The following is a 19,006-nucleotide window of genomic DNA, read 5'->3' on the forward strand; positions in this document are numbered from 1 at the left end:
GGCTGGTGGCTGTAAAAGTAGGGGAGGAAGGAAGGTGCACTTGGTGAAGTTTGGTGGTGGTGGTGGTGTTGGGGTGGGGTGGGGTGGGGTGGGGTGTTAGTGTGGGCATATGCAGGCATGTAAAACCCAGACACATTTAAAGCAGCAGTAAGGAGTTTTGGTCTACAACTAGTGAGCTAACTACCTAAAAGACATACAAAATACAACAGCAGCACAGTAAGCACTGATAAAAGCTTGCTAGCATTCTAACACGTCTTTTTGGGATATTGTTGGCAATGGTGTGCTGTGAAAGCAGTTCTTACATTTTCAAGGGGTGGTCTGACCACAGAACTACATAGTGCATAGTCTGGGCGGCTAGTGGGAATGACAGTTGTGTTCTGTCCTTCATATGACCATATACTATAAAAATGAAGTTGAAGATGACAACAAAACTAGTTTCCAATAAAAATATACCTAAAAAGTGGTAAATTGATGCATTCTGTTGTTTTAATACCAAAAAAACAGAATTTAAAAACAGATTGTTATACCCTACTGATTGAAACTGATAAATTGTAGTCGTAGAGTGAAAAGGGACGTGCCAGGTTTAAGCTAATTACTGAGGATACATGGGCATTCATTTGAAAAAGAAGTCGACTCTCCTGGCTGTTCATCAATCTGCCAAGAGAAGAATGGAGCCGCTGATTCCTGCTTGATTTCGCTTTTAATTGAGGTGGCTATCACTGAAATCAAATCGTTTTGGATGGTTTTAGACATGCCGGTAAACACCGATGAAAACTGCAGATGCTCTGCAAGTAAATCGTCATATTGTGCAATCACCTCTGCTAGCTCTCTATAGTTTCCCTTTTTGTCTGAACTGGCCCCCTCGATATGCCCCCTGAAAGGCAACTCTTGCATGCCCAGATAACCAGTGGCATCAACCAGGCGCTTCAGAATATCTCGATTACGACACACTTTTGCATTGTGCTGCGCTGTTTGCAACCGTACACCCTCATCCACAACTTGATTGATTGAAATTGCTGGGCAGGATGCCAATCTAACTGCAGCACAGACATGGTCTCGACATTTATCATGGCGTTTTGTTGCCCTATCCAAATTCTTTATATCACTAAATCCCTGAACAGACCATGTTTGAGATTTCCCCATTAGCAACCAAGGCCAACAATACAGAAGGTTGTTCATTAGGCTGCCAGTGAGCCATGGGTATTTTTCTCATACCATGTGGGGATGAACACAGTGACTTCACCATTTGGTTTGGTAATCTCAATTTTTGGAACTGGTCTCCCTGCTGCTTTGACCCTAACCTTCTCACTGTAGTCCAACAAGTGAAATGGTGTATTTAATAAAACATGGACAACTTCTGCTGTTTCCACTGTGGCTTTATTAGCAACCAACAAAGCCAGCTTCCAACCTAAAAAAAACACCTCTCAACTAAACATGACAATTCTTACCGTACGTTCATACCGGGAGCGGTGAGACCGTCAAAGCGACCGGAAGTCATTTGTTCCGTCCTCTGTACAAAAAAGAAACACTGTTGTGCTGGGCGCTGGAGTCGAAGACCACTCGGATCTGTCCAGGTTTCTTCAAGTGGTAGACTGCAAAAATAGGGAGGTACCAGCACTCTTCATCTTCTCCAAGTGAGGGCGCTATTTCTGCATGGCCATTTTGGAATATCTTATCCATGAATGTGAAGAAGTGTTCTTTCAATTCTGTTTTTTTGTTGAATGAGCGTTGCAGCGACCTGAAGCGGTTGAGTGCTTGAGCTTTGTTGTTGGGTAGACGATGCCTGGGTGTCTTAAAGGGCAGAGGAGCTGTTCAGCTATTATCTTTATCTTTGTAGAAGCTTTGTTCCATGATCCTCAAAAAGGTTATGTCCTTAAACGAAGGGGTTATTTTGTCATTGTCTTTGGTCCTGTCAAAGACACCACATGCCGGTTGTCTGCGTCACAAAGGTGGTTTTCAGGATGGACTGGAAAACTGAAACAGCAGGGTCTGCTGGTGTCATACTTTTCCTTAATGACGTAGTGGTTTGGACGTGGCTTGAAGAGGGATTGCCGTCCGTTTTCTAGCGTGTTAGTGTAAAAGGTGCTCACGGTCTCGAGCTTGTGGACCTCTCCAAGGCAGACGTTGCCAACTATTACCCACCCCAAGTCTAGTTTCTGTGCGTACGGGGAGTCATGAGGGCAATTGATCTGCTTACGCACCTTGTGAACCCTTATTATGTCTTGCCCAAGCAGCAACATGATGGGAGCCTGTGGGTGTAGTTCTGGGATTTGCTTTGCGATTGGCTGGAGATGAGCGTGATGAAGAGCTGCTTTGGGGGTAGGAATCTCTGACCGCTCATTGGGAATTTCACTGCACTTTATGAGTGTAGGCAGAGTGAGAGTGACTTCTCCGTCCAAAGATTCGACTTGAAAGCCGTGTACTCTTCTCCCCGTCGTCTCCACAACACCAGCACACGTTTTGAGTGAGTATGGGGCGCTGTAGCCTTCTATCTGGAAAAGGCTGAAAAACTCTAATCTCACCAATGACCGGTCATCCAGGATTGCATATAGCTTGATTTCTTTCTCTCGTTGACCATTGGGGAAGACTTTAACTAAACAAATCTTGGAGCAGGATCTGCCTGTGAGGTTTCTGCCACAAACCCCCGTGCACTTTATCGTCACAGAAGTCTCTGGAGTGATGCTGTCTCCCTCCCCGCCATACTCGCGCACAGTGGTGGACATCTCTGAGGGCTGTCTTGCGGGCCCTGGGTGTAAAGCTGAATGATGACTGTCACTATCACACTCTGAACATTTCACCTCTTTCTCACAGTTCTTTGCGAGGTGCGATGTTGAAGCACAGCAGCGGAAACAGATGCCATTTTGTTTGAGAAAGGCCTTCCTCTCTTCCAGAGGTTTCTGTCTGAATCCAGGACACTTAAAAAGGGGGTGAGGTTTGTTATGTATGGGACACATTTTGCAGGATCTCCAACCTTTGACTGCAGAGCACTATCAAATGATGAGTTGGTCACTTCAGTCTTATGGACTGATACAGGTGTTTGATAATTTGTGTGCTTGAGTGTGTGCTTCTCTGCTCTAGGTTGGTCTGTAGCACAGGGGTTGAAGACGAAGCTTGGATCGTTTTTCATCTTGGCCTGCTGGGAGATAAAGTTTACAAAGAAAGAGAATGGGGGGAAGTTCACTTTGTATTCTTCTTTGTACCTGGAGCCTTGTACCACCTATCTCTCCTGTAAGGCGAATGGCAGCTTTTGGACAACGCTGTTAATTCCTTGTGCTGTGTCTAAGTAAGCAAGACCTGGAAGTCCACCTTCTGCTTTAGCAGCCTGTAGCTCCATTAACAAGTCACCCAGCTCTCTGAGTTTGTAGTGGTCTTTATTTGAGATCTTGGGGAAAACATCCAGTCTTTTAAGTGACGCGTCTTCAATTACTTCAGGTGCCCCATAACATTCATCCAATCTCTCCCACACAGCCCTTAGACCATTCTGTGGGTAGTTAACATGGACAGCTCTCAAGCGTTTCACATGTTCTGCAGATTCAGTGCCAAGCCATTTTACTTACAAGTCAATTTCTCCTTTCGCAGATACATTAAGACTTCTGACAGTGTTTAAGAATGAGGCCTTCCAGGGTCTGTAACTCTCAGGTCGGTCGTCAAACTTCAGCAGCATCTCACATCGCATCAAGAAACTCACCAAATCTGTCACATCGTTACTCTCACCTGGGTAGGTCTTCTGTGTGTCAGCATGCTGGTAAGTATTGACAGGTGTCACTGCCTGGTGATGTTGATCATAGGCCCCTGGGTTGCCCTCATTCAGGTGGGTGCAGCAGGTGTCGTCATGATGGTGAATATTTGTAAGCAGTCTTGGAGTGCAACGATGGCTGTTGAATGGTCGTTTGTGATTGGACGAGTGGGCTGTCTATTTACCAAAGGAAAACATGTTGGTGGACAGCATGTTTCATTTTGAACAGTTTCATTCATGGGGTATACATTCTGCATATGGTGATCAACAGGTGATGTATTTGATTGCTGTAATGCTATTCAGGCAGGACGAATGTCAAGAGGAAGAGCCCATGATGGTGAGTTAGGTGTTCTGATATTATGCAGCTTATTTTGTTCAAGTACAAATTCCTCTGTATGTTGTTCACATGACTGCAATGTGCTGTGGATGGTTTCGAACCCTGGTTCACTTTTGGGTTTAGAGTCTGATTTATCATTGACATTCTCCAGTGCTGCCTCTAAGGCTTCTGCTTTCGCTAATGCTGCTGCTGCTATCCTTTCTGAATTTAGTTTATCCAGTGATGCTTCTAAACGTGCCTTTTCAATTTTAATTTGCATCTCTTCTTCTGCATATGCAACTTTCACCCTAGCTGCCTCTGCTTCGGCGAGTGCCAGGGCTGCAGCTGCAGTAGCAGAGGAGCTCCATGAATGTCTGGACGAGCTTGAGACATGAGACCCCATGACTGACTCGTTGATGTACGCTGTCTCTGCATTGTTTCGTCGTTGCTACCTGCGTTCCTGTTGCTCGTTCTGCTGATTAGCTTGCTAGCGAGCCATTGTTTCACTGTTCCGTTCTCTCTACAGCCCTTTATGTAAATTGACGGGCAGTGTAACTCCCTCTACAATCATCACGCAGACGACACTGGACTGGCTTCGTCTTCCTTTAATGACGATCGCAGATAGGGTGAAACTAAACACACAAACACAGTCGTAATGATTATTAACACACTTCAGTAAATAACATTAGCAACCACTGCGTCTGTGCCTGACTTTCAGTAATACAAACGAACTGTAACTTAACTCGAATATTATGTTATACATAAAATAACCGAAAATATACTTATGTAAAAAATAAATTATGTAAAATATCTGATAGATGTAAGACATACCAACGATGCTCATATCAAGCTTGAATGTGGGCGAATTAACCGATTTTTCGAACGAACTAGATGAAAGTGGCCGTTACTGAGTTTTCTTGAATTGTTACCAATGGCAACAATTGTAGCTCTTTGCCGCGGGGAAAAGAACTCTAACATGGATAACTAAATATATACAGAGAACAACACCTCATTCATTTTCAATGTGAGCCAGCGTCTCTCGGCGGCATGACCGTTGGCGGCGCGTCTTGGGAGGTGTGGGCGTCAGAATAAAGTTGAAGTGTGGGCAACTTTATGGTAATGAGATATGACGCGGTTCGGCGGCAACCAACCGGAATAGAAGTGCTCCGCTCTAGAGAATTCTAAAGAACACGACGGTGTAAACTTTTGTTCCCACCAAACATTAGTTCCCAAGCACAAGGGAGGAGAGGTTAATTTAATTATGTTAACTAAAGACCAAGGCTAGTAAACGTGTCCTATAAACTGCATGTTGAAATTTGACTTAGCATTTAGCATCAATACAAAAGTCACACCACACAAATGGCTTTTAATTAGTTTATTTCGTTTATTTTGTTACCAAACATGTAATATAATTGTTTATTTCTTTCCTTCATCGATCGATTTCTTACCTTAACATATAAAAGATTTTATGAGGTTAACTACACTACTTGTGGTCAGTCGGCACAAAGATACCAGTCGATATGTTTGTTTACTTTATGGCCCCTTTAAATAACATTTGCAAGCCCAAGAATTCCAAAGGAACTTGTATTCGCCTATTTCATCATTCCATCAGCCTATTTCAGAGACGTCACTTCTTCGACAGCATTTTCGGCAGGGCGGCCAGAGCGAATTTTGACGCTCTCGCCGCTCCCGGTGTGAACGTACATCCTTGCTGTATGACTAACGACACAAGACAAGATTTTTGCATGGTATCATTGATAACGCCCTCCCTCAAAACTCTGATTGCGTATTCACCAGCGCAGTCAGCTCCGCTGATTGGTTCACTGATGTTAGGCGCTAAATCCAGAGACTCTGGCTAGACCTGCCCAAAAGGGAGGTTCGTCCTCCCTTACTGCCATTCATCCTCATGTTAAAAGCCAGGACTGGAGTCGCTGGGGTAACAACCATTTATAATGGACATAAGTGAGAGGCTGGGGGAGGTCGGACCTCCGTACAGTAATTTTCAGTTGCGCGGGGGGGGGGGGATTTTTGTAACTTCAAAGTGTTAATTTAATTTATTAACGCTAAATGAAACGAGCCAAGTTTTCAATGTTAGCTGTGTGCCGTTATCATGGCAAGCAAGCTAGCTAGCTAGCAGGCTACCTAGCGAGTTAAAGGGAACTGTAGGACCGCTGATGTCCAAGTTGTACCTAGCTAGCATTAAACGCGATGATATAAGACTTGCTACGTGACGTGTATTCAGAATAATATAATCGTTTGTAAAGTCCATGCACATTAACTAATTAAGAGGTAGTCTCAGTTGTAGACAGAACTTGAGAATCGTAGATATACTTTAACCCCCCCACCTCCCACTCGGTCCTAGCGGATAAGTCCATCGACCATAGACTGAGTACTTCGGTCGGTAGCTAGTTAGCTAGCTAACCTAGAGCAAGCTACCGTAGCTAGATAGCTAGCTAACTAACTAGCTAAACTAATATATCTGGAGAATTGGAATCAATCATATACAATTTTTAACAACAAATTGTCAGATAAAGAATTAATTAACTTTTTGAGCTACGTGACACAAAATGTCTGCTGGACACACAGATGTGTGGCTAGGGAGCCCTCCTGTCTGGTAGCTTTAAGCCAACTATGATGTCTTTTTGGCTCCGTTTTGCGTCTTGGAATCCTGTAAAAGCTTAAATCGGGGTTAGATATCTTATTTGCCATGCAACCCACCACGAAACAGCTTTTTGGCATGGTTGCGATTTTAGTTTTTAAGACAATAAAGAGAACTGTGCAATTCAAATCAATGGAAAGTGCAGCGTTGTTTTCTCCTACGGCGTGGGCGTGGCCTAAATGCGCTCTGTCCCTATATAGCGGATATATTTGTTAAATGAGAGAGTCGCATCATTAACGTCATGTTCGAGTTCCATGCTCAGCAAGTCCAGCTGAACCGTGCCCGACCTCACCTCTTATTAGTGGCCCCGGCACGGTTCAGCATACCGTGCCCGGGCACGGTACAGAGCGATCACACTAGTCAAGCGAACTGGACTTTGGGGGTCAGACGTGCTCGGGCACGGTACGTATCGCCTACTGTGAGTACACCCTAAGGGAAGAAAACGCTTAAAGTGAGCTAACGACCATACTCCTAGGATTTCGATTTTGATTTTTTTTGACTGGAGGAAGTGTTTCTGACAATAGATGTCTGAGAGAAATTTGGTGATCATTGATCGCAGTTTTGTAACAATAAGCCACGTTAAGCGTTTTACAATGTCCCCTTGATATGATATTGTCCTCATGATATCGTAAATCCTGATATAGTATAGTAAATACTATATCAGGATTTGATATAGGATTTGATATCAGGATGATATAGTAAATATCTACTAACATTTATTTGTAGAATTACAACACTTCACGTGTTATTCATAATACCATTTTTCCATGTAATATATTGCATCACACCTTTGGGGCTTGGAAGCATTTGAGGTAGTTTGCAAACTCTCGTACTCTCAGTACCCTCTTACGCAGAGGACGTCAGTTGAGTTAGGCGGTCCTTCAATGTGTTCACACTTTTAAAAGAATATGGCCATATGCAGCCAAGACCACCTCCGAATGTGGTCTGAGCGTTTGGATCTCAATGCGTCCTGGGTGCGTTCACACCTGTACTCAGCGCTGTCCACTTGTAATTGGATCACCTAAGACGCATGTTAATGCCAGGTGTGAACAGGCCATTGAGTGTAATGTAAATCCCCCCACCAATTACTGACATTTTAGCAGACGCTCTTATCCAGAGTGCTTTACCACTATGCTACGCTGCTGCCCATTCACATTTACATTTATTCATTTGGCAGATGCTTTTATCCAAAGTGACTTACATCAGTTATGGTTCTTTACAATGTTATCCATTTATACAGCTGGATATTTACTGTGGGTTAAGTACCTTGCCCAAGGGTACAGCAGCAATGTCCCAGCAGGGATTGAACCGGCAACCTTTCGGTTACGAGTCCTGCTCCTTAACCACTATGCTACACTGCCGCCCATTTGAATTACTTACAAATAATGTGAAGTGTAAAGCTGTGTGTGATAATGTCACATGCCACTAGTGTATGTAATTTTAGTTGTGTGTAAGTTGGTTAGTGTGTAACATCAGCCTAAGAGTGGTGTAGTGGAAACAAACTAAACTAAAAGGCTAAACCTCTTTTACATTCTATCTGTCAGATACTACCAAACAGTGGCGGATTTAGGTATGGCTGACATGGGCGACCCGGGCTGCCCAGGGCGGCATCTTGCCGGGGGCGGCACAGGTCGCCCGCACAAAAAAATTCGGAATGGTGACATTTGCGCGATCGGTTTTGTATCGCTCACTGTGTGGGTCAATTAACCTTGTCAGAGTGGGCGCCCTGATCCTAGTTTGTGAGGTAGGCAGGCTACTGCCTGGGAAGGTCTCCCACTCAAAAGTAGCCTACGAGATGGGGAGGGGGGCGGGGGGAGGTTGACCTCAGGTCTCCCCACTGGAAGCCCGAGGAAGGGGGAGCGGGGAAATCTATCAAATAGTGCACCTCTAACTTTGTACATACTAATGCAATTAGTAAAATCAGTCACACTACAAAATGCTACCACATAAACCACAATTCATTCATAATACTGTGTATTCACAGATATATTGTTGCATTTCTTTCTGGTTTGTGCGAAATCGTTAAGAATAATATAAGACCAGTCTGCACACCACCAAGGTGAATTGGTTTAGTCTTGACTCTTGGTTGACAGTGTTGGGGGATGGGTAATGTATTACTGTTTGAGTGCCAAATCAACACAAATGGATAAGAAAAGGTCTAAGCCATCAGGTGCCTGATTTAGGAAAAAGAGGAAGGAAGAAGAGGAGAAACACACCAAAGATAAAGGTATACAGTGTAGAGATTTTTTTCTTCTTGTGAGGTAAGACTCGTAGTTTCAAAAGTTAATAGCAATTTAATAACAAAGCAAAAGTATTTAGTATTAGTACTAGTACTAAGTATTAGTATTTAATTGCAGTATGAAACATACCGGGTAAAAGCAAGGCAGATCAATTACAAAATGATGTTGTTTGGGTACAAGCTTTTATACCCAAAACCTGAAATAAAATGTTGAAATAAAATGCAGGTTCCTGTCCCTGATTGGATGGCAGAGAAAAAAATGGACATTTACATGTGTAAGGTTTTCGAGGCTCCACAGAGTCTCCTCCTTCATCCTGCTCATGGGAAGGGACAGGGGTGTCGCACTGCATACAGGAACAAAGGGTGTGGTGTGGAAGGCAACCTCAAAAGGTCATTGTCAACCTCAAGGCATGCCAATCAACTCCCTTTGTCTCTAACCCCCCTTTGATAATTAAGTTAGTTTTGATTGTATTAGGTGACCATCCAAGAACACTGAAGCAGGTTTTGCATTTTCCTTACAGTAGCTACAGTATGTCATCTCTTTATGAGAATAATATTATGCATGTAATGAAATAAGCTTTGAGACATCTTCTTGTTTTGTGCACAGACTGTATTTGCAGTCAGAGCGGTAGAGAAAACTCTCTCTCTCTCTTGCAGTGTATTTAAAAATGGCGCCATTTGTGTTTGAATTCACATTGTCGCACGGAAGTCGTATCTCTGTCGACCAATCAACGGACGGCAGTGGGTGTAGCTCCACCCTTTACAAACCGTACCACCGTGCTTGGTACCCCAACAGAAGGGTGCTAAAAACCAATACGGTATGGTACGCTTATTTTGGTACGGTTCGCAACTTTTGATGATGGAAACACAAATAATTGAGTACCGTACTGTACCGAACTGTGCTGTACTGCTTGGTGGAAACGGGCTATTTGCTATAGCAAACAAATGGTCGTAACTCCTAAACCAATTGCCCGATGAAGTTCAGATTTTGAATACTGTGTCTTAGTCAAAAGTCAAAAGTCCTAATAAAATCTATAAAGACAAGTTGATAGCTCAAAAAAGATGGCAGTATCAGCCAATCAAACTTAAGCCGCATGCTGCTCGTACCTTGTAATTGCCGCTTTCGGCTATATTTAGGGGCCAAGCACCAAAGGCACTAGGCACCTATTGTAATTGTTAAAATTTTTCACTATTACTATACTTTCTCCTCTGGGAGTCTATGGCAGCCCATAGAACCCCTTGGTGGATTTTTATGAAATTTGGCACATTGATAGAGGACAGTCCAAAGTATCCAGGCCTCAAATTTGTGGTCAATCCATCCATCTCTCTAGCGCTGCCAACAGGCCAAACATCAAGGTACATTTTTGCTTATAACTTTTGAACTGTTTGTCCTAGAGTTGTGATCTTTTTTCCCCTGAATCCTTGGGTCATGACAATTCCAATGCACCCACGTTAAAGTCCACCATATGTTTTTTCCACGATTTTGAATTTTTCGAAAAACCTACTTTTGCGATCTAGTCCTAGGCCGTTGATCCTATCACCATCAATTTTGGTACGTATCATCTACAGATGGGTGTGACCAAAAGTTATTCAAAGAATTTTGCTAGGGCAAATGATGTGGCCGCTGTCGTCCAATGAATTTCCATGCCGAAGACACCAAAACAGGAAGTGAGCCATATATCAGCAATGCTTGGTTGGAGTCACACCAAAATTGGTATTTTAGTGCCAGGGGGAATATTGGGTACCCATCAAGTTTTGTGAAATTTGGCCATATGGGGGCGCTATGCCAGAAAAACAGAGAAAAAATTCAAATGTCTATAGCTTTGGAACCACAGCAGATGTTTCAACCAAATTTCTTGTGCATCATCACAGTGAAGAACCCTAGCTGGGAAAGCATGAAACCTGTGTGTCGCCCATTTTGTTTTTTGGCCATCTTGGTATTATCATTTTTTCAATGGTTTTCTATGGCAGGTCATAGAAGCCCTAGGTGGATGTTGGTGGAATCTGGCACCCTCATAGAGCACAGTCCAAGGTATCCAGGCACCAAATTTTGAGTCAATCCATCAATCCCTGTAGCGCCACCAACAGGCCAAATTTCAGAATACATTTTTGCTTATTACTTTTGAACCGTTTGTGAAACTGAGGGGGCAGTTTCACCCGTACTAGGTTCAGGCTACTTTGCTATCACAGTGGGGTGTCGGTCAGGACACAGGAGTCAGGTTCCGGGTTCAGGTGTTTATTGGGGATTTTGAACGGATGGATACAAGGGTTTGTGGTGCATGGGTGTGTGTGGTTCCTTAGGCACAGACGCACACAACAACAGCACACTGTTTGGTCCCCAAAGGCTTGGTCTCCCCAGTTCTTCACCTCCCAAATATTGTTCCGGTACTGAGGTGGGGGAGGTCACTACCACCTTTATCTTGTCCCGTATCCCCGGCCCTATTGAGGCCCTGATTGGTGGCCAAAGGATACGGGCAGGTCTGAGGGCAAATGGTGACCTGGGGGCCGTCCTTGGGGGTGCGCCTGTGCCTCGAGTTACCGGTGGGGGGCCTGCTGATAAGGGGAGCAGCAGGACCGGTTTGGCCAGGTTTCAACTGAGTCGTAAACAAGTGCCTGTGAGAGGTGGGGGTGGTGCGCAAACAAAGACAAAGACAAAGACAGAAACATACACATGTGGCCCTTTTCTACAGTTTGTCCTAGAGTTGTGATCCTTATTTCCAATGAATCCCTGGGTCATGATGAATTGAACAGACTCATCCATTGTAATGGATTTTTGAAAAAAAAAATGATATTTTCAAATTTTCAAAAAACCTACTTTTGCGAATTAGTCCTAGACCGTCAATCCTATCACCACCAAATTTGGTCCGTATCATCTACAGAGGGTTCTGACCAAAAGCTATTCAAAGAATTTTGCTAGGGCAAACTATACAGCTGCTGTCATCCAATGAAATTCCATGGTGAAAACACCAAAACAGGAAGTGAGTCATATCTCAGCAATGCTTTGCTGGAGTGATGCCAAACTTTGTACACTTTGTTGGTATTAGCAACACCAAGTTTCATGAAATTTGGCTGCTTGGGGGCACTATACCATTAAAAATCATTAAAATACCCATTAGTCTGGCAGAAAAGCAGATATCTCAACTAAATTTCTTGTGCTTCATCAAAGTTAAGGATCCTATCTGGGAACTTATGAAACCTCCGCATCAGCCATTTTGTGTTTCATCCATCTTTGATTTTGTCAAAAACACATTTAACCATCTCCTCCAAGAGTTATGGCACAATGAGGTTTTGTGTATTAACTCTTTGGACCATTGTCTTTAAGAGTTGTTAAAGGATAGTTGCCAGGTTGTACAATGTGGCCGCAGTGTACCCACAAATTCGCCGTGAAGGCACCATAAAGGAAGAGTGGCCATATCTCTGCAATGCTTTTGTTCATTGGCATAAAACTCGGTACACATGCTTACAATTAGGCCTGGGTGCCACACACCAAGTTTAGTGAAATTTGGCCACTTTGGGGTGCTATACTGAAAAACAGGTTTAAACACCCATGTGTCCATGTACTTAGTTTTTAATGACATTTTGTTCTAATGGACATCACAAGGCACAGACTACACAAAGAAAAGCAGACCAATTTTTGTAGGTCATTACATCATTACATATCAGGTCCTAACTGGAAACACACATAGTTCAGTATCCAAATGGCATGGCTGCTAAGATACAATCAGTTTGTAGCACTTAAAGTAGGCACATCTCCTGCACCTTTTGACCTATTGCCACGACTAATACACTAAATACTGTTGAAGAAACACTTGGACTTTCCATATTGGCCTGAATGTTAGACAGCGGTTTTTTTTCTACTTCAGAAATTACATCTGAAAAGTGGGGTTGTCTTACATGGGAGGACTAGACTTTTTAATGTCATTACACATTAAGAACAGCAGATGGCGCCATTTATCTGAGATTGTTGAGTGGTATTAGAAATCGCGTAGAGGAGTTTATTTTTATTTTTATTTAAATGTAGTAATTTCATCTAACAGATGTAGAAAATATATCAGAGTACCTTGTTTTATTCAGTGTATTTTATTAAATTGATTTCAGATTGAGATTTCCTTTATTGTCATTTTATCATGCACTTGCATACAGTCAAGAATGAAATGCGGTTTCTCCTATATCAACATTGTATATAAATAACAAAGAGAATTAAAACAACATATATCCATAAACAATACACTCAGTTTTGTAAACATTTGGAGGGGAATAGCAGCATGACTCTATGGCGACATGCCTTTATGGTATAGTTGGAGGGGAATAGCAGCATGTACTGTCAATAAATGATCTTTTTTGTCTGTACAAAAAGTGCCAGGTGCAGCATGAAATAGATTGCACTAGTACAGAAGAGTGTCTGTCTGGTCCTATGGGGGGATTAATGGTTCAGTGGGGGGGGGGGAGCAAGAGTGTTCATGATCTTCACAGCCTGGGGTATGAAGCTATTTAGAAGCCTGGTGGTATCAAATGAAATGATTTCTTTAAATAAATACAATTTGATCTTCAAAAAGTCTTTTGCTAAAGACTTTAAAGACTTAAAAAAATGAGAGGTCCTTTTCTAATCAGGGACATTTTATTATATTCAGCTAATATGAAATGTTCTCTGCCATTTTTCCCATGCACTCCTCCCAATTGCACTCCTCCAACAGCGTTGGCACTTCTCATTGCAATGTCCCAAGAAGGCACACTGCATTTTATGGCACTGTTTATGTTTAAGCTTGACATATACTGTATGTAGTGGGCGGCAGTGCAAATGGGTAGCAGTACTGCCTAACATTATGGAGGTTTCAAGTTCGGGTGCGTCTGCATTCAGTTTGTACCCTGTCCCTGTGTTCATGTGGCTTTCCGCTGGGTATTCTGGTTTTTCTACCACAGTCCAAACACATTCAGGTTATGTCAATTGGACATGCTATATTGCCCATAGGTGTGAGTGTAAGAGTGGGTGTCAATGTGTCTGTTCAGCCTGTGATGGATTGGTGTCTTGGTCAGGTGTTGTTCTCATTAGTTGTCTACCTGGTGGCCCTGAGGTGCTTGGCCCCTTCATTGCTGCTTGCAGCTATATTTGTTATTGTTGTTATTGCTATTATTAAATGTTAGCCAAAAAGCAATAACTGGACACAAACAGACTCAAGTAATTGGGTAAAACTTGATTTTTAAAAAATGGTGTTAAGTCCACTGCCGTAGGCTTATTTTGAGAGTCGTATAGGTGGATTGTATGTTAAAGAAGACAGGAGAATACAACTGCTCATTACCTGAACTTGTTTTTTCATTTGTGCTGGAGCGTGTTTCAGTGTCTCCGCTGTCAGCATCTCAGCCTCCTTCTCTCCCAGCCCTGCCTTCCATTTCATGACTGCTTCTGCAATAGTACAGAAAACTTATTAACTCATTGTTCAGTGAAATCACCAAATCTTTGGGTAAGACCTGTAACATATGATGTGATCTTTTTACAGAAAGAATTGCTCAGACTCAACATTTAATAATTGTGCACACAGTTGCGCCAATGAGAGGCAACTTTTCCCTCTTCCCCTTGAGGCTGTAGCGACTCCATACAAAATTTGTTGCCACAGCCCGCATTACTCTCCTGATGCACTCCCTGGGAGTGGCCCCACCAGTGAGGCTGAGATGGTGAATCTGTGAAAATAATAGGGCTGGGACGATATGCTTTTGTCACGATACAGTATTATCACGATACTTCAGTGCCGATTCGATTCGTATTGCGATTCTAAAAGTATTGCGATTCGATAGTATTGATTATTGCGATTTTTCTGGCACTATTTTTATTTGTGTCACAGTATTCAGCAGCCCAAGCGTTTAGAAGCGCCCTCTACAGGCCTGGTGGAATTCTCGGCCACTCTTGGCTCACATTTGTCAGTGAAAGCAATACAGCAGTGCAGCGCCACTATTACGCATATGACGTCACAGAAAGTATCGATTCTGGGAAGAAGTATCGATATTTGGTACTGTGCTAAAAAAATCGCGATATATCCTGAATCGATTTTTCCCCCATCCCTACTAGTTAGCTAGTTAGCTTTAATACTATACCTACTAGCCTACTAGCTAGCTGAATAGCTAATCCAGTGCAGTAAAATTATGTAAGATAGTTAGCTAGCGATCAATATTAGCTTAAATAATGAAAAAGCGAAATTTGAAAGTAAAATGGTCCCAGTATTTCCATGACATAAATGCATTGCAAGCTGGTTGTTTTCTGTCTCACTCTCCATTCTACTGTCTTTTGAGTCAGGCAGGCTGTGCGCTGTTTTCTTTTTTTTTCCGTGAGGGGCATATGGGATACACCCCGGAGCTGCCTATCATTGGATAGATTTTACAACTGAATAAACATTAAATGAAAAATAAAAAGAAATTAAATGGGGAAAAATACAATGTAATCCCTTCAATAATCTAAATATTTTTAAAATGTAACTGTAATTTGATTAAAATCAATTTAAATGGTAACTGTAACGGAATACAGTTACTCATATTTTGTATTTTAAATACTTGATGCCGTTACATGTATTCCATTACTCCCCAACCCTGGTGGTGACATCCACAAATGTAATTTTGTTCATTGCAGAAGTCATCAGTATATAATTAATGGCATTGATATTTCCATTTTCAGGCTCATCCATTTTGTAAAACAGTTGTATATGTGTATTACTTACTGCTCTGTCAAATTTCTGTCCATTTTATAAGATGTTAACCCTAACCTCTCCGCAACTCTCTCTCAAATGGCAATGGATCCCAGCACTTCTTGTTTCATTAATTTGGTTTTTGGGTTCATTTCAGGTTTTTATTTCATCATTTCATTGTTTTCAGACATTGTGTGCCTCGACGCTTGTGGCTGTTCTGATGATCATTAAAAATGGCGCTCAAACTTATTCATTTGGGCCTTGTTTATTCTCCTGAAGAACTAGCCAGAGCCACTCAATCTGTATCACTTGCCAAATGAAGTTCATACAACGAATGCATTAAATATACCTGTCAGTGGAATACACAAATGTAAATTAAGACTCTTTTGATTGATAAATACACCAATTGTTAAATATAGGCTATGTCTTACCAGCTTCATTCAAGAAATCTTCTCAGTCTGGAGTTGAAAACGAACAGGATAAACAGTTGTTTGTGGAAGCTCGTGGTTTTACAGCGAGCAAGTAGCCTAGCAGATTTGATGGTAACAAAACACAAAAACCTCTTAAAGTGTTTTGGATCACTTTATTAATATTTCAGACCACAAGGGGCAGCGGGATATTACAATTCCTCAAACCTTAACATTACAAAAGAGACTGTTACATTCCAAAGTCTTTACAATCTAGTCAGTTCACTAGTAGTGATGTGCAGTTCGTGAACGAACGAATCCTTTTGAATGAATCTTTGAGGTGAGCTGAGTGTACTGAATCCCTAGTCTAAAAGATTCGTTCCTTCCTCTTTGCAAACATGCATGCTGATTAGCTGGCATAGCAGCTATAACTCTCACTCCAGTGGACATTAGATATGCGGTCTGTCCACGAAGCAGCCTATCACAAAACTGTATCAGCAGTACGCTCACGACAACAACAACTGGCTGAAATGCTAACACTCTCGAAGCACCTCCCACTGGCCATCTCGGCACAGCTGACGATGTGTGACAATGCAAAAGATCCGGTGACTACGAAGACTCTAAACTCCGCCTACTGACCTGATGAACTATTGACAAGCTCCTCAGTTCACCCGTTCGTTCGGACTCTACAGGAACTGGTGACTATGCTGACAAGTTCCTTAGTTCACCAGTTCGTTTGGACTGCAAAGATTCACTGACTATGAAGACCTGGTGACTACGTGTTGCTAGAATCGCTAGTTCTCAGTATAGCAGGCTTGGGCTACATCCGCCATTGACTGTGACGATGCAAAAGGAATCAGAGCGCTTCCGTGACATTATAGGAATTAAAACAATATTAAATATTATTTTGCTCATCTACCAGCAATGTTATTTTATATTTATATTTTTAGCAGTAGCACATAAATGTGATCCATACGCCTATGGATCACATTTGTAGCGTGCTATGTCTACATTAACAATAAATAAAAATATGACATCACTAACCAGGCCTACAAGTTTGGGCTCGGTTAGTTCCAAACTTGAAAAACTAAATTTTTCGCTTCGGATATAAGCGTGGCTCCTTTTTCCTCTGTGCTTTTTTTAGTTTTGGCAAATGACATGTACTTAGTCTATTATACGCGTTAAAATGTGGGGTTCTATTACCTTCCTAAAGACGACTTTACTTTGCGGCTGCATGATTGTTTGAATAGCATGGTGCAGTTTCACGTAATGAATATTACGATTTAATTATTATTAATTTCACTGACATTAGTTTTCACACGCGCTGTTTTGCCGCAGAGCAGGCTAATAGTTGACATGATGTTTGCAACAATGTAGAGTAACTTTTAAAATGCAATAAAACTATTTACAGATTCGTGTATACCGGACATGGAAATGAACGAATCAGTGAGTCAAAGATTCCAGTCACTTTATTGAACTGAACGAAAGGAACCGAATCACTAAAAAGAACACCACTATTCACTAGCCGGTGGACTGCAGTTCATTACACACGCTTCAGCTTGACTTGTAGGGTCAGCTACACTCATGCTGCGTTCCATTCGCCTCGGAAGCCGGAGCTGGGAAGACGTCACACTCGAGTTGATCGCGTTCCAATACAAGCCGGAAAACCTTTGTTGTGCTTGCTTTCGGAATACAGACGACTACGGAACAAATATGAGATCCACCTCAAAAACATTATAGAAGACGTTATATCCACTCATGACTGAATGGCCTGGCGCACTTAACGCTAGCTAGTTAACTAACACTAAGTTGCTAGATAGCTAGCAAACGGTACTTAAGATCAGAAGTCAATACCTCGGCTTGCAGTATGAATGTAAAATTAACTATTTGTTTAGGAGAGACATGATGACGTTGTATTTGTTTGATAGCTAGCTAGCAAAGTGCATGAAAGCCAAATTAACTAGCTAGCTACTTACACATTCAGCTGAAAAGCACAAATACCACCTTACAAACACAAGTCTAGCTAGCTAGCTAGCTACAATACAATCAAAACAATAAACGTAACTGGCTAGCTACTATCACATTCCGATGACAAGTACAAATATTCAGTATTCTCAATATCAATACTTCGGCTCCGGCTGTTCACGCAATGTATCATGGGATTGCCTACCCAGTGGACACATCCCCCAGCGAAAAGGTAGTAGGAGGTGGAAGAGGGCTGAATGTTGACAAGAGAAAGGACCAATTAAAATTGACCACACTGTTTGGGGTTCAAAGCTCGATTTTCCTGGCCTATGTATAGGTAACCTAGCAATACCAAATAATGTGACCATAGCCAATAGATCCTGGCAGATGAAGATACGCATGTTGCTGCTTGGTTGCAAAGCCAATCTGCTTGCTAAAAATACAGCAATGAAACACTGGTGAAGTGGATATCGTATTCGAAATCATGAAGCCCCATCCGCACACACAAAATACGGTAATGCATTTTTTTTTAATACGCAACTAACGTTACCTAGCTGGACGTGCCGTCATCTGATTTCGTAACGTTAAAGTTTCTGATGTTTGTTCACTGGCTAACTCGCCATTGTACCAGTGTAACTTTAGCTAACTCACTAGCTAGCTAAATGACTGTCTAGTTGGTGTTAGTTCTCAGCTAGCTAGATGGTTTACCTGGTTCGTTTATTAGCTGCATTGTTTAGTATTAGGGAATGTTAGATAACCAACGTTTAGCCATCCAATTTGTTCAGGTAATCTGACGTTCAGATGGCCGAGTAATGTTGGCTAACCGTATTTACGTTTTAGCAGGGTGGCTAACGTTACTTGACTAATCGCAGTAAGCAAAGTTAGCTTGCTATATGAACTTGTAAATTGTAGCCAGCCACAAGGCCTTTCCTTGCTTCTTGCTCCCTGGTTTCTTCGCATGTTAGCGAACGAGGCAGATCCGATAAGCGTCACTACTAACAGTATGTAACGCT

The 19,006-nt window shown here is 42.2% G+C and overlaps 1 protein-coding gene across 4 annotated transcripts in view; it reads left to right on the plus strand.

Moving 5' to 3' along the window:
- The first annotated feature begins 18,247 nt into the window (after positions 1–18,247).
- LOC118776341 (selenocysteine insertion sequence-binding protein 2-like) overlaps positions 18,248–19,006 on the plus strand; it is a 34,503-nt gene continuing 33,744 nt past the window's right edge. For 3 of the 4 annotated variants that reach the window (XM_036526626.1, XM_036526629.1, XM_036526628.1), the window contains exon 1: positions 18,605–18,778. In XM_036526626.1, the coding sequence (XP_036382519.1) occupies positions 18,740–18,778 (39 nt within the window). In that variant the 5' untranslated portion in view covers positions 18,605–18,739. Of the gene's footprint in view, positions 18,508–18,604; positions 18,779–19,006 lie in introns of those variants that run through there. The other variant, XM_036526627.1, reaches the window with a different exon arrangement.

Source organism: Megalops cyprinoides, chromosome 4 (assembly GCF_013368585.1).
Source record: "Megalops cyprinoides isolate fMegCyp1 chromosome 4, fMegCyp1.pri, whole genome shotgun sequence".
In the NCBI taxonomy this organism is placed as follows: Eukaryota; Metazoa; Chordata; class Actinopteri; order Elopiformes; family Megalopidae; genus Megalops; species Megalops cyprinoides.